The sequence below is a fragment of the Filicampus tigris genome, chromosome 2, assembly GCF_054856515.1.
Source record: "Filicampus tigris isolate MCC_2025a chromosome 2, RoL_Ftig_1.0, whole genome shotgun sequence".
NCBI classification, from domain to species: Eukaryota; Metazoa; Chordata; class Actinopteri; order Syngnathiformes; family Syngnathidae; genus Filicampus; species Filicampus tigris.
The window spans coordinates 3,714,822-3,731,259 of record NC_141218.1 but is presented as its reverse complement, the minus strand read 5'-3'; the positions used below and the strand labels follow the sequence as shown (position 1 = coordinate 3,731,259).

The 16,438-nt window shown below is 46.1% G+C and overlaps 1 protein-coding gene across 2 annotated transcripts in view; it reads right to left on the bottom strand.

Moving 5' to 3' along the window:
• LOC147150929 (pyruvate carboxylase, mitochondrial-like) overlaps nucleotides 1-16,438 on the bottom strand; it is a 147,252-nt gene that overhangs the window by 22,007 nt on the left and 108,807 nt on the right. For both annotated transcript variants that reach the window (XM_086018546.1, XM_086018556.1), the window contains exons 13-15: nucleotides 5,871-6,015; nucleotides 5,698-5,787; nucleotides 1,017-1,238 (exon numbers count right to left, since the gene is read on the bottom strand). In XM_086018546.1, coding sequence (XP_085874672.1) covers nucleotides 1,017-1,238; nucleotides 5,698-5,787; nucleotides 5,871-6,015 — 457 coding nt within the window. The remainder of the gene's footprint in view (nucleotides 1-1,016; nucleotides 1,239-5,697; nucleotides 5,788-5,870; nucleotides 6,016-16,438) is intronic.

Here is a 16,438-nt window from a genome sequence, read left to right as displayed (position 1 = left end):
AGATCTTTTATACTGATAATTTTTGCTTTAGTGATTCAAACATTCGAACAGTCCCGTCCGTTTCTTCTACAAAATACCAACAACAATGAAAATGTGCTTTCGATGGCAAAATTATATAATCACAAGTCCGACAATTTTCCAACATTCCACAAACTATTTGCACACTATTTAGTAGTAGTAGTAGTAGTATTTTGTAGTGTGTGTGCAGGTGTGAGTGATAAGTCTTCAAAATTTAAATATCTGTCAAATTTTCTGTTTTGTGATACTCTCTGTAGTAGATTTTATGTGACAAACACTTTGATCACAAGCTGCTTGGAACGGTCGTATTTCCAACATCCGCCATGTTCACAGGTTTCCTCATTCCATTCCAAGAGAACCAAAGCTGCCATTTGCTGGCCATATTTATTTATTTTTTTTAATTTCTCATTTTAATAGTCAAACCAGACCTGTCCAAGACTTTTGTCTGGCCATTCCCATAAAGACGTCATTCCCCGTTAGGGTTCACGTTCACGTCATTTCACGTGAACGGGCGCTCAAAGTGCTAATAAAAAATGCAGCAGTTGTGGCATTTTCAAGGCATTATAATTCAATGGACATTATAATTAGGGCCCAAAGGATGTTTTGAGGTGGAATAAAATTCTGATAACCGATGAATTGGCCGATTAAGAAAACCAAAATATGACAAATAAAACAGATTTGATCTTTAATGCTTACAACAATTAAGATATGAATTATAGGCAGAACATTTGACTTTTAAAATAGTTTGTCCTTTATTTGTTTAACTTATCAACAGAGGGATTTTTTTTTTTTACCAATTACTATGGGTGGGAGAATGTTTGAATGTCATTATCTTTGTCTTGTGTTGTACGGTAATGTGCTCATATGTAAAAAAATAAATAAATAAATACCAGAAAAAAAATCTGAAGATTTTGGGGGATTTTACAAATGGCTACTATCGCCCGATTAATCGGTTGGGCCCTAATACTAAGTCCAGCCTGCGCTATCATATAACCTACCTCCCCAGTTCTCCAGGCTGAAAAGGTTGCTGAAGTTATGGCTGACAAACGGCGAGATTCTCTTCAAGTCGTGTGTGCGCACCCTGGTGGCCAGCAGGGACTGGTGGGCATCTCTGAAGGTGGTGTCCATCAGCAAGAGGCCCTTGTGGTCACGCACGGCCTTGGCGAAGCCCTCCGGACCGTCGCGCAGCAGCACGTCACGGAATCCTACCGGTGGTTCTCCTACAGGTGCAAATGATGATGGAGATGAAAAATGTTTCACGAGAGTGAAGTCAGGGACAGTGTTTGTAATCGCCGTAGCGTCAATGCTAATTTCCAGAAGCCCGTCTATGGTGTTTGGCATTCTATGTTAGCACTGAGCTAGCAGACTTTTGAAAGGTGGAATGAACCATTTGCTTGAATGTTGGTGTGTGCAATTTTCTGATGTTTCTTATGACTGTAATCTCTGGGCCTCTCTTTCAAATGGCTTTTCACCTCCCGGAACGTAGCAATAAACAACTGTTCACCGAAAAAAACACAACACGCCAGTGTCTCGTCATAACCTCTTCACGCTGAGGCTTTGACTCCCGCGCTGATCCCACCAAGCCTCTGCGCGGCAATTAAACCGGAGCACAACCAGACGCTCACAAACATTGGTAGCCCGAGTGAGATCAATCTGAGCTGGGGAGTGGATGTTCATCAATCAATTAGTCCAGTTAATGAGCTAGCGTCGATCCGCCTCCATGCTCGCAGCCCTCTCGTACTCTTTTGGCTTTCTTTCCACTTGACCTTTTTCTCGGTGCGCCGCCCCAACCCGGAGCAAATGAACTCCCGTGTAGCAGGACACGCCATTAATGAGCCGCGCTCCCCCTCTCCCCCAACTCAAAAGGACACTTTAAACTTATCAAAAAGGAATCAGACAAATGATTAATGTGCACGGTCCGCCCATTTGCACGGCGAATGCGGCAAGTATTTACACGTCCGTGCAGCATAATGGCGCAGGCTTCTGCATAAATAATACAGCGAGCAATAGAATGTCACTTAGAGCGCCGCAACACACATTATAAATCCATTTGCGTTGCGCGCCTACTGTGTGCATTACGATTACTGTAATCACACACTCGATGTAGCCGACATGCACGGGGATGCAGTTAATCGTCCGTTTTATGACCCGCCGTCAGGGACAACTTGGGCCGAAAGTTTACATTTCGCCGAAGGTATCGCGTGACGCTCTTTTAAAACGGCCGCGTACAATATAGCTGTCCGGCTCGGTTCATCGCTGCTCGTGTGAGCACCTGGCCGATGATTGCCTCTGTATGCGGGGAGGATTATAGCCTCCGCCGGACCAAAGCCGCTCACGTCCTCTTTTTATAACCCCACTCTCCTTCCACGTCCCTCTCCCACCGTGGAGTGTGATAATGCCGGCCTAATCCCTTCTCTTCTCTCCCTCAATCCCTGAGTTGAATGAAAGAAACGCACATTACAAATCTCATTACTCGCGCGCGTCCATTGTCCCGCATACCTGCGGGCCACGCCCCCTTCACATACCAGAGCCCGCCACGATATTTGTAGTGGGGCTGCACCATGTTGGAAAAACATGCGATGTGGATGTTGACTGTAGCGATATGGATATCATGGCGATATTTACCACGCACCTAAAGAAATGTCATTTTTATTATCCAATGAATGAAGTACATTTTTTTTTCACGTGGCAAAATACATTCTTAGCCAATTAATTGTAATTACCAGAGATAATGTCCAACTATTGGGTGGCGGTGCGCATTAAAGTTTGCATCGGACCGGTTGAATTCAGATAAAAGCGGACAATTCCGGAAAAAAATGATTGCATGTCTTTGCGATATGCGTATTGCATGGGCCAATATCGTGATATCGATATTTTTTTCGATATATTGTGCAGCTCTAATTTGTTGACAAGCTGAGTGGTGAGTACGCCGCCACATACTCGACGTCCTTTTTTTAAGCAGCTGGACTGGCGCACTTTTCATATATGCGGAGTCTCCTCCCATCCAAATGTCGGACACACCCACCGCACATCAGCTGGCAAGAGGCTTGTCATAGTTTGGATTTTTTTTTTTTTTTTGTCGTGTTATTATATTATTGTTGTTTTTTTTAATTCAGTTAGTTTTAATTAGTTCTGAGAGCAAGTTTGTTTCTATTCATTTAAAAAAAAGTGTTTTGAAAATGCTCTGTTTTAGTTGAATTTTTATTAGTTTTAGTCTTAGTTTTAGTTTTATTTTAAATATATGGAGTGTGTGTTCAGTGGTCATACAAAAAAGGTCACTAAGGCATTTTTTTCTTTTTGGGGGGGGGGGTTAAAATCCGATTTTTGGGTGTAATCGTTCACATTACACATTAATTGTGACCTCTGCCTGGTGAGTGCACCAAATGCGTTGCCAAAGTGAAGGTAGGCTCGTGTTTACAGAAGTAAATATGGTCCAGCGTGGAGGGTCTTATCTTTTTATCATCTCATATCTGCAGAGGAGCGATGCGGGAGGAGGTAGAAATATTTTGGGCAAATGAGGCGAGCCTTTACGATCTCATTTATTTCTACTAAAGACGGAAGTCACGTCATTGGCGCGCGTAATGAAGGAAGCGTCCGCGTGGCCGAATGACCACAAATGTCCACTTTGTGCTTCTTCTTTCAAGTGGTATTAAATTCAAGTCAAAATGAAGTCAATGCTGTGACTCAAAACAACTTTGCAGATTCACAGCCAATTGTCAGTAGTCTCGCCAAGCAGCTTCCCCCGCACGCGCCAAGCGCATCGAGCACTTTCTATGATCTTTATTGACAAAGACAAAAAAAAAAAAAAAACGAAAGATTAAATAATAGAATTTTCATTCTTTTCACTCACTATTGCGATGTTTTTTTTTCACGGTGCTCTTCCCACATACGCTTGAAAAAACACAAGCAATGAATGAATCTGTACGACAATAAACAAACCTGAAATACTGTACACGTTTTTATCTTACAGGTTCAGCTTAGACGAAAATAAAAGCAACAGAACCGTGAATTAATACGCAAAATGGTTTATTTATCGACTTCAATTCGAGTTGTTAACTTACTAACCACTTTGACTTGCAGTCTTGACAAACTTTGACGGACCAAAACGAAACGCACCAATCGGGCACGAGGATGAACCTAGTTGTCGTAATTAGTGGGAGGCTGGAGCCCGGCGCTCGTTTCTGTTCGATGAGCCCGTCTCATCTTGGGGGGGTCATTTTTTTTTTTTTTTCTCTCGGGAAACTTCAAAGGCTTGTCTTTTAATGCCACCCGGCAACATGTTTGAAGTGCACACTTTTCAGCGGTCAGGTTTGATGAATCATGCCTTGCGGTGATTGATATTTTTCACATCTATTTCCTGATGCGTTCGTATTTGCAAGGGGATGCCTGCGCTGCGGCGAGGCTGACCTTCCACTCGCAAAAGGAGCAAAGGATGGAAATAGCATTTAAAAAAAAAAAAAAAAAAAAAAAGCCCACCGAGACCGAACGCACAACGCGGGGCACTGGTGAATCGATCCCAAGTCCACAGTGCGCCGTGTTAAGAGCGTTTAGGGCAAATGCATAAATGAGCGAGGAGGCCAAAGAGGCGGACTCCTGAGATTGCGCGTAGCTGAACGCGCTCCATGCTAGCACAGCTTGGTCGTTAAGTCCGTCCTCCAGCACTTGAGGGATGCCAACATCTTTGGGCTTCGCGAATTGCACTCGCACCCCCCCGATTGTTTTACTCATCACCCAGCGCAGCAGGCCAGGGCGCAATCCTTTCCCAGGGCGGGTGCTAAATGGAAGCTTTTAGGGAGGCTTTCCCGCCTAAAGCCATCCGGCTGTCGGACAGCCCATTTGTCATTCGGACACTGCTTTTATCCAAAGTGCCCTAAGGTTCCACAAGTGTTTACAATTTGAGGAGGCGAAGCCCGCAGGGAAGCGAAACCCTCGTCTTCCATGCGGGCAGAAGTGGGCAGAATTGAAATGCGGTGCATTTTATTTACCCAATTTGCATATTGCGTTTGAATAACTTTAACGCCCGAGTTGAAACGATCTAAAGTCAGAAAAGGGTAACAGTTGGACAGCTGTTGCCTTTTTGCATCGTATTGACGGATTCTTCGAGTAGGGCTGAACAAATTTGTTTTCTTCCCCCGATATTGCGATTTAATATGTGATTATATTTTCAAGGCCTTCTTCCCATTTATTTTGTTAACAAAAACAAGCAATACATTAATTTGGCTTAACAATAAAATCGGATTTACTTTCCAAACATGTTTTTGGCTCCGCAGAGTAAGTTAGGCTTATGCTAAAATAAAAGCAAATTCATCATGAATTAATATGAAAGAGCTTTTTTTTTTTTTTTTTTTAAATCTACTTCACTTAGAGTTGTTAACTTACGAATCACTTTGATATAAATTGTTCAGCCCTAGTGTAACTGGAATGGAAATGGAAAATGCACACGTCACAAAACAAGAGAAACAAAATTCATTTGACAATTTCAACAGAGTGAGACAGAAACGGGAAGGCTGAGGTCGCCAGGCGTTGCCCTTCTTTCTTCCATAAGAAAGAAAACAGGAGGGAGGAAGTGGGGTGCGGCGGCAACTCACAAACTATGTTCCTATGGGAGGGGCACAGTGTGGGATCTGGAAAAAGGCCAAGTTAGCAAATGCGCAGCCTGCCAGTGGCTACGACACATACCCATGGTGACGGGCGGAACGACCGGGTCAATGGAGGACGGTTTGGCCTTCACTGGGATGGGCGTGGTCGGTCCGTTCACCATCACGTGACCTTGAAATGCAGCAGACAGTCGGCAGGCGGCAGCAAAATAGACCGATGAACAATCTGAGGGCGCTCTTTGCCCGTCGCCTGACCCAGGTAGTGCAGCAGCTTCTGCGCTCGGTTCTGCGTGGGCTTGAGGTTGAACAGTTCCTGGTTCTCGTCGATGAACTGCGTGTCCACGGTGGAGTGGAGGAACTGGTGGTTGGAGAACACATTCTGGAGGAACGGGATGTTGGTCTAGGACGGCGAGAAAGACGGACACAAGCGGCACACGGTCATTGACGCCTTCACCATGCAAAAACGGTGCAAATATGCTCAACTTGACATTTTCTCCGCAAATTGAAACTATAGCTCTGTCCCGTGTCAACTGTTATTTTGACGTTATTAACCAATGTGTGTTGACTCTCTGGGAAGTGTTGTAAACCACCACTTCCCTCGCTCCGCGGGAGCCGTGCGGCATCATGTTGCCTCAAGATTGAGTCCGTTTGGTTTCTTTTTTTGTACACAACAATGAGTCAAAATAAGTTCGTCTGAGTACGCCTGTTTTGACAAAAAAAAAAAAAAAGGATCACCCCCCAATACTTTGGCGTAGAAGAAACTGGTCAGCCACGAAGGTAAGCGCATGCAGATTGATTGCTGCCTATTCAACTGCTCAGACAGCTCATCGCTTAATTTATTGATCCCTCATGCCGCGTAGAAAGCGCATCTGTTTGCTTTTGTCATTTGATCTCAATCAACCCAATCAACTTTCTATGATGTCAAATGTGTCTTTGCGTGTAACCCACTGCGAGCTCTTTAAAAATAACCCCCTGCTACTCTTGCAGTGAAACAAGCTCGGCTTTTATTGAGCGCACTCACGGAGATTGGTCCCTAACCAAGACCCCTGGGTATGGGGGAAAAAAGCAGCCCCCCCGCCCCCACCCCCACTAAGCCCACACATGCGCCTCGGTGTCTTCCTCAGGCAGTCTAAAGATAGATCAGTCTCACACACGGCGGCGATACACGGACACATTGTGACAGAGCATGCCTATTGGCCGTTTATCTCGCATTCCCAAACACCTGGAGTGACTCGAGAGAATTTCCTCTGCAGTCACTCAGGGATCCAATAATTAGCAGGTGCGGCGAACGCGACACACGCGCACAAAAAAAAACAAAAAAACCAAACAAACACGAGTCATTAGCGGCCCCAGGAGAACAAAGCGCACAGAACAAAGAGATCAATCTGTCGAGGCACCTAAAACGCGCGGGCCGGTCACGCCAAAACAGCCCCGAATGAAACGCGTGTCGTTTTATTCGCTGGTGCGCAGGAAAATCAAAGGAGCGCGAAACAGAGACAGGGATTTCGCATTCCACAACGCTTTGCGGGAGCTCGAGGAAAGACCTCGGCGTTAAGAAAGCGAGACGAAACGCCCGCTTCTTTGCAAGCGCCGGCAAAAACAAGGGACTTAGGGACCAAAAGACTAAAATGATGAACGCTGCGCGTCTGCAATACGACTCCCCTCTCTCGCCATTTATAGGCTAGCCGCTAGTAACCGTATTAGAATGGATGCTGGCCCATGCTGCGGATAGCCGTCTCCAAGGACAAACAGCCAACCTATGAAATATCGATTTGATCCACTTTTATCGCATCGCAGGTCCAGCTGCTTGCCGCGTATGAGCAAACGTTGGAGGACAAACAGTGAAAAGAGTCTCGGCTGCTCATTAGGACTAAGTGGCTTTGATGGTTATTGGGTCATTTCCACGGTGGGCCTGCCCAAAGGGGCCGGAGAAACGCAGCCACAACATTAGGTACGCCTGCTCGGAAACAGAGGAGCTCCGACGTAGATCGCTTCAAAAAGAACAAATGTTTCAAGTGAGCGAATGGATGGCTTCCTCCAGTGGTTTCGTTCACGCGCGCACGTCATCGTCTTTGCCGACGACCAATCAGCAGCCAGCGTCAGATGGGGGGAGGGATGGACTGAACATACCGCCACGCTACGGGCGGTGGCGAAGGAATCTGTGAGGTCACTTCCCGTTCGTGAACGTGCTGCCATTTTCCTGTTCGCCAACGATTCTGTGAGTCAACGTACTGTACTGCCATTCTTGCTCGTACATCAAAGCGGCGACATTTTCATTGAAATAATAATAATAACAACACAAAAACACAAATTACAATTACACATTTTTATTTCTTTTTTTTAAAATTTATTTATTCATTTTTTTATACACACTTCGTCCATTTCATTTCCGGGAGGACGGCGCATGTTTTTTTGTTTTTTGGGGGTTTTTTTTGTGTGTGTGAGTGGTTGTGGTGGGATGAACGATTCAGTGAATGAATCTTTTGAACTTTTTTGAGCTTCATAAAAATCACTTTCTGCATGAATATGCAAAGGAAGAAATCAAAAAAAAAAAATACAAATTTGAGGTCACATCCAATGCTCTTGCTCAACAGAGCAGCATGTCGCAACCTTTTGCTTTTCATTTTTAGTCCTGTTTCCTCATTAATATTATTTTTATGACCATAAATGGGAGGGGGGGGGACATGTTGCAACCTGCTTTTCAGTCGTATTTTGTTTCATCATTAATAATTGTCCAACCATAAATGAAAGACGCACGTAGCAGCTCGAAGGTTTCTCAGCTTCATTCAAGAAATGTATGAAAATCAATATGACTGACGTCAACGCGGATTTTGTTATTATTCTTGTAAACAATGTGGTGTACATGCAGCATTGTCCTTCATTGGATATTGATAACTTCTTTCAACCTACTACTCCCTTTGAGTATCAATCGTAACCTTATTTTGAAATGTCTCCATTCTGTTTTAAACATGATGCTCAAATAAAGCCCGCCAATCAAATCAATCAATAACAGTATTAAAAAAAAAAAAAAAAAAAAAAAAAAAAAACAGCTCATACTGAGGTATGGCGCATGGAAACCCCTTGAATCGAGCCTTCGAATCTCTGCGGAGGCCCAAGGCTCGAGGCGGCTCCCGCATTGGCTCCGATGGAGCGAATGGCGTGAAATATGAATGGAGACAAATAAGACAAGCTATTAACAAGTCAAATGAATACAGTACGCGGCGCTGTGTCCTTTTGCACTCTGCCGTAGCAGAGCGGATCAATGTGTTCATTAGCAGGCTGCTCGGCATGCCCGGCGGTACAGCGCCTGCGCGCGCAGCCGCCGCGCCTGCGTCCCTCTGCCTCCCGTTTCACGCAACATCACACGCTCAGCTCCCAGAACACAGACACAGGCCGCCCCTCATTCGGATGCGCTGGAACATTCGCTTGGATACGCCGGCTGCATGCAAAACGACGCGACCTCGGGCGAGAGCGAAAGGCTTTTTAGTCACATCAACGCAGGCGCGCAGACGACGACCGGCACTTGCGCGCGGCCTCGCGTTGACTTTGCGTCGTCAGCGAAGGCTGCCGCGTTGTCCCGTCGGCTTTGCGTCGCCGGGAGCCGCGGCGCAACGTGGAGGAAAGTTTGCAGAACGCCAGTAAGAGACAGATGGCGTCACTGACCAAGTGTCAGCGCCATTGGCTGCCTTTCAGGAGCTTGGCTGAAACCGTGGCGGAATATCAGACTCCAGAATTAGCAACATTTCTGCTCAAGGGGAAAGTTTAGCACCTCTTACTTGATTTTTGGGGGGGATTATACACGGCCAAAAAAAACCAAAAAACTAACGGTGTCGCAAATGCTGGCGGATCCTGATTTTGTGGCGCAAAGCTTTTGCAAATTTGGCAGGCCGGTCTATGCTGGTGCAGAAGGCGGCGTGTCTGCTCCGTGCATTTGGTGGCAGAAAGTCAATGCAAACCTTATGCCTGCCACACAACACAATTTACTTCATTCAGAAATATGTGAACAGCGGGCATCAAGCCGTCTGAGTCATTGATTCCTATTTTTTTCATTCATCTCATTGGGCGGCACATGGGCAACTGTGAATGGGGTGGGGTGAGGTGGGGGGGCAATCACCAAGTGGCCACTTCACGTCTTTGATTTCCAGTACGCCGCATTTAAAGCGAATGAAAGGAGCAACGTTGCTTAGCCACGATTGAAGTCAGCAGTGAGCACTCCCACGGCGGCGCACACATCCCCGTCGCAGATCCGCCGGCCCAACATGTGGCCGTATGGGCGACGCGTAGCACAGGAGTTACGCCGCTCATGAAAATGGAGCCTTTAGTGTTATGGTAACACTCCATTAAGATGAAGTCATGCTAACGTACATTGGGCTTTGCAGCGCTAATGCTACTTTAGCATTGCTAGCGCTGCTATTTTCTTGCACTCTGTCACAACAACGCATGTTCGCATGCCATTATCAACGGCCGTGTTTGAGAATCGGACACACACACACGCGCGTTAGTGAGGGGCGAGGTTTTGTCGACAAATCTAAAAGACCGTCATGTTCTCGGGAAAACTCCGCAGGATTAGCTTCAACTATAATAATAAATGAACGCCATTTCAGAGGGTCTTCTTCAAAAACGAGCGCTACAAATGAACATAACGACATAATCCGGAATCCCTTAGCACAAACGATGGCCTCATACAAAAACGCTGCCTTTTCCTCCTATAACATGCAGCTATCCTCTTAACGGGGGATCCAAAATTCCCGGCGACGACAAAGGCGAGAAGGTACAAGGGCCGATTTGTGGCGCGTGACGTGAGGCGCCGGGGATGGCGGTGGCAGCGGCTCGCCGCTCTGCGCTCCCTTCTCTGATTAGAAACTGAACAGAGGCACCGTCGGGTCATTCATGCTTTCTCCTCGCGCTCTGGCTCGCTCGCCCATCTGTCACGCTTTGACCGCCAGCTCGGACACAGAAACAGGAGCACGCAAACAGACACAATTCCACATTGCGCGGTCCCAGCTGGCTGCCAACAACGATATAAGAATAGGCGGCCGGCCGACCACGTGGTCAGCGGGGGTCACTGAAAGTTGCTGCATTAGGCCGTGTAATGGAACGTTTTACAATTTGACAATAGTTTAGCTTATTTTTTCCAATGGTGAACCATTTGTCGGTCCCTTTGGGTTCATTCGATGTCTGCTTCAAGTCTGGGAGCAAACAAAGCTGTAGGAAATAAAAGCTAATGAATGTGCTGAAATAACAGGCTTCACTCCCTATGTGTGCAGTCCTTTCCAAAAATATAAGTTTGCTTCCTTTGTTTTTGTTGTCTATCTACTACTACTATTTGTGGTTCGGATCAAAAGAAAAGTTGAGAAGCCCAGCTTTTCTTTCCAGGTATTTACATCTCTCACGACAGAGCATCTTTTGTTTGAAGCCACCCACTTTTCGAGTGGGCAAAAGTATTAGTTAATTCCAAAGTCTTCAAAAGCAATTTGTGGGTCAATTTACAGGAAAAATGCATCCAAAGTCATCGGGAGAAGCTCCACGCAACGAGGCAATGTCCCAAAACACAACAAAGGACTTCGTCAGGGCGGGAAAAGTGGGAGGTCTTAGACTGACCGAGTCACTCACCAGACCTTAACCCCATTGAGCATGCAGTTACCCCCTGAAGAGGAGACTTATGGGAGAAATGAACAAGAACTGAAAGCGGCTGCGGTAGAGGCCTGGAAAAATATTTCAAACGAAGAATGCAACAATGCGTGCGCGTATATCCCGTTTCCACCTCCTGAGAGCGGGGTCTGTAACGCATCCCTGGCGATAAAGTGCATTCAGTGCATCAGCTTTCGCCACGTATGAGAGGCGACGTGACGCTGTGGAGTTGTTGCCGGCGCGCTAAAAGCGTCTGCCGAGCACGGCTGGCCCGCAAGAGACAAAGCACATCATTGGGCCGTGACAATAAAAGTGCGCGGGAAAGGACACCTCCAGCACTGAGCGCCCAGGCGGCCAAATGTTCGAGAGAGGAAAATAAGACCCCCCCCACCCCGCCTTTTTTTCCCCTTCCCAAAGCGGCCGCCGCGGCCTCGGCAAAGTGACACGGCGTCCGATCGGTTCTGAAGAGCGGCAACACAAATGATTGCCTCGCGTTCCAGCGTCAGACATTTCACACCTCAGGTGCGTTTCAGAATCCAATTTACGGGCAACCGCCCCCCCATTCCAAACGCAAGCAGGCGCGGCGATATTAAAGAAACAGTCCATCGCAATTATCCCTAATTAAACGTCAACAGCGGTCGGGTCGTCGCCGGGGCAACCGCAGATTGCCAGCGCGCATTGGCGAAGCCTGCGCATTTTCCTTGAGTGTACCTTTCCTCCGCGACTTTAGGAGACCTAATGCAATCTTTGAAGACACGCGTCACGGTAACAAGATAATAAAGGATGCCAAAGCTGTCAGCCGGCGCGAGCTCTCCGGCAGCATCGTCTTGATGAGCGCTCTCTGGGCTATAAATAACCCGGCTGCGCTTCACGTGCAACGTAGCCGGCCTCTGCCTCCTAATGTGTTGGCTGGCCAGGAGAACAAGAAACTCGCCTCGCTTTGTTATCGATTGCGCCGTCTGCGCCGAGCGCTTCAGGTAGAGAGCCGGACAAGACAAAAATGGAAACTTCATAAAAGAAATCAGGAGGTAAAAGCCACTGGCCGTCTTTCTTCAGCCGTCGGTCCCGTCGCAAATCCCGCCAGTGCATTTTACGCATGGCAACTGGCTCTTGGAAAGATTTGCCTCGCATCTTTGATTTCCCAACGCGGGCCAGCATCTCCCTCAAGTAATTTCTTCGCTAAGATCCGAGTGTATGAGTCAAGCTTTTTAGCAGCCGGAGCAACGCCGTCGTCGCCGCCGCAGTCGCACTTTTTCTTGCACTCCATTGACCGCCGCTTCCCAGCGGCGGCAGTAAGCGGGTAATCATTAGGAGAGCCTATTACTAATGCACAACACATAAATAAAGCACAATGACGTGCAAACAGCTCCAGGGACAAAATGAGAAGGCGGGACTTGGGGCTGGTGTGTGTGTGTGTGTGTCCTTGTATTTCATTATCTTTAGATTGTGACAAATGGAGGGGGCTCAGCCCTTCAGTCTTACACTCCAAATCATTTACAACCAACATCACAGCTGAGCTACAGTTTGTGTGTGTGTGTGTGGGGGGGGGCACAAAATCACGTGATCACCCTCTGGCTGAGTGTGTGTATCATCATCAAAAGTCACTGGAAAGTCTAAATCAAATCAAATCAAAGAAGAATTAAAAAAAAAAATATCGTCTGACTGCGCTGAAACCACGCCCCCTTCAGGTGTCAATCAAATACCATGACCACAAATGGCTTCTAATTTGTTCACCGTAATGTGTACACATAGCTGAAATGTTTGAGCCACGAAAAATAAATCCACATAAAGCCTCAGGTGGCTGGAATATATGACTGCGGGGCTTTTCCACAACAACGAGGCACTCTAAAGTGGAAAGGCCAATCTGAAGCCCTGCTATACATGATGGCTGTCAAATCACACTTAAAAAAAAAAAAAAAAAAATTATTCCTAGCACACCAGATTTTTGAGGGTTTTTGTTTTCACGTTTGCCTCACAAAAGCTTGCGCAATACGGATTTTATCATGCATTGTAATTCATAGCGATTATGGTTCAGAAAAAAAACAAAAAAAAAAATCACCTGGTTGCTGAACCTAACATTTTATTCATAAATATAATTAAATATATTACATATTCCAAATTACATTCTTATAATTATGGTAACCTGATACGATTGAGGAAAAACAAAGGCAGCGTTGCAATCACATAAACACAAAAAAATAATCGAGAAAAGTTGACTTGCATCTCTGATTTAAAAAAAAAAAAAAAACAGTAGTAAAATGATTGCGGTGTATAATGTCCTCAGAACCAAATCTGTCCATTGACTTTGGCGGGATGAGACTGGTGAAGACGCGCAACCATAACAACACTCAGAATACCGAGGTCACAGAACACCACGGCTCCTCATAACATTCGCCGGAGGGCGCATTAATTGCGAGCCAATGAGCCGTGAAGCGGAACACCGTTAACTGGATATGATTGGGCCGCCGGATGAGGTATCAAAACCTCTCGCGCCGGGGGAGGTCCGAAAATACCTGACCGCGGGCCAAATAATTACTGTCGGGGGAACGGGAGAGAGCAGCGCCGGCGCGCGTGAGAAGACGGCGAGAGAAGGAGAAGAAATTGAGCCGTGGCAACACCAAAGCGCTGCAACCCATCCGGCTTTCATCTTCATCTTCCTGACGCCTCATCAGCACAATGTCTGATGTAGCGGCTCCAGCGCCGGATTCCGTTTAACACCCGGTCGCCGCCATCTGCGCCTTTGAAGGGATGCGGGCGACGCGCGTTGGTTCTCCGATCCGTTCCTCCGCCAGCCCGCACTCGCCGGCTTATCTTGCCGAGGCTCTCGGAGAGCCTCGGCCTCGCTCTCGCCTTCTTCACCTCGCCTCGCCGGCACCGGAGTGGCTGCGGCCGCTAAGAGCTCGCCTTCCTTTCGTCTCTCGCGCTTCCTCCGTACGCCCCTCGTGCCAGTTCTCCCAATGCAATTCAAAATGGGCCATCTCGTGGCGGCATCTCGACGACGGCGAGCTCGGATCGGCGGAAAAATGCACGTTCAAGCTGAACGGCGGCAAAATGGTCGAGCATTGAAGAGACTCTCGAATGAGACGGAGCCATTTTTTTTGCCACTTGATTGTGTGCGAGTCCCGATTCAATACCTTGAAGTGGAAGTCAACACAAACATATTTTTTTTTTCAAGAATATGTTCTTCCCAGCAGGCCCACTAGCTGAAACACGGCATTCTGATTCATTTTGCGTTTGTGGAATATGAGTTAAGCAGAAAAATGCACTCGTTTTTAGCCATGTCTGGAGGGCGGCCATTTTGTCTTCTGTCGCCTGAAAATGACATCACAACTGCTCACAACGACCAATCACGGCTGACTAGTTTTCTGAATGGGAGCCGTGAATGGTCGTTGTGAGCAGTTGTGATGTCATTTTCAGTCGACAGAAGACAAAATGGCCGCCCCCAGAGACGGCTAAAAACGAGTGGATCAACACTTATTCCACAAACGCAATATTTATCAGAATGCCGTGTTTCAACTAGTGGGCTTGCATAGAACATATTCTTGAAAAAAAAAAATCCTCTTTAAAGCGGAAGTCAACCTAAACATATTTTTTAAAAGGGGGAAATCAACACAAATGTATTTTTTTCAAGAATATGTTCGATGCAGGCCCGTTAGTTGAAACTGATAAATATTGCGTTTGTGGAATAAGAGTTAATCCATCCATTTTCAGACATCTCCGGGGGCGGCCATTTTGTCACTTCTGTTGTCTGAAAGTGACATCACAACGACTCAGGTCACGACCAATCGCGGCTGACCTGTTTTCTGAAGCCGAGCCGTAATTGGTCGTTACCTGAGTAGTTGTGATGCCATTTTCAGTCGACCAAAGTGACAAAATGGCCGCCCCAGGAGATGGCTAAAAAGGGGTGGATTTTGCCGATTAACTCATATTTCATATTAATCATATTGCCTTGTTTCAACTAGTGGGCTTGCATAAAACATATTCTTGAGGAAAATATGTTTGGGTTGACTTCCCTTTTAAGAGAGCACATCTAAATTGTGAGAATTCCTTCATCTAAATGAAGGCCATCCAACGTGATACGTTCATATGCCTCGAAATCCAAGTCAAAGCCAAGTCATTTGCACTATTCCATTCTAGTTGATCAGTATTACTTGACTATTGATTATCTGTACTTTGTGTGGATGTGTTGTAAATGTGTATTTTGAGATAGCATATTTTTGTTGAAAGCTCTAAAGTAACTTCAACTATTCTTGGGTGTTTTTAACACATTTGGCCAATGAAGATGATTTTTTTATTTTTATTATTTTTTTTATAATAGGCTGCTATGAAAGCACCGCAAGAGCACTTAGTGTGTGATTTAGAGGCAACAGAGCATAAAACCATCATAGACTCAATTATCAAAAATGTCATTGTTGGCACATTTGTAAGTCATAAGACTGAACGTTTTAAAGAGATATGACCAAGTGGTAAAAGCAAGGCTCGAAATAAGCGGTTTGCCATTCCAGTTTGCGAGGCAAAATTTGCATTATGCAACAGAACCGGAACCGGAAATGAATTAGCTTCCGTTACAGCGTCGGGGTGGGAGTGGCCTATAAGGTTAAAAGAAGATTCAAACAGTATAAAATATTCCTAATATCACTAATGTTATTTCTTTTCACAAGTCCTGAGTTTTGATTTTGACTGTTGAGGTCCGCACAACACATATTCTGAAAATGACATTACAGAGTAGAGCATATCATTCCAGACAAGAAAAGACAGTTTACTGTAATACACACTGTGAATTTTGTGATGTAAAAACTGTTGCTTATGTCTTTAAAAAAAAAGTGTTCATTATTTCTATTATCATATTTTCATTGTTTAATAAAAGCCTTGCTTCAAGGAAAAAAAAAAATGACAAAGTTGCTCCTTGCTGCTTTCAAGCCTCGCGTGACCGATCACCACAAAATCCAACATTTACTCTACTTGATCATCGTGTGCATTGTTCCTACGCAGCATTTTCCATCTCCATCCTCCCGCATTCCCACTCCCCCTCCCCTCATGTCTGCGCTCCCCCACTTCATCACTCCGGCTCCACATCTCTATCTCTCTCTCTCTCTCTTTCGCTTTCTCGCCCTCGCTCGCTCTCTGTCACAAATCGGCGCCGGCGTGGAAGGACCTCGGTGCCGTCTCCTGTTCCTTCTCGGGCGCCACAA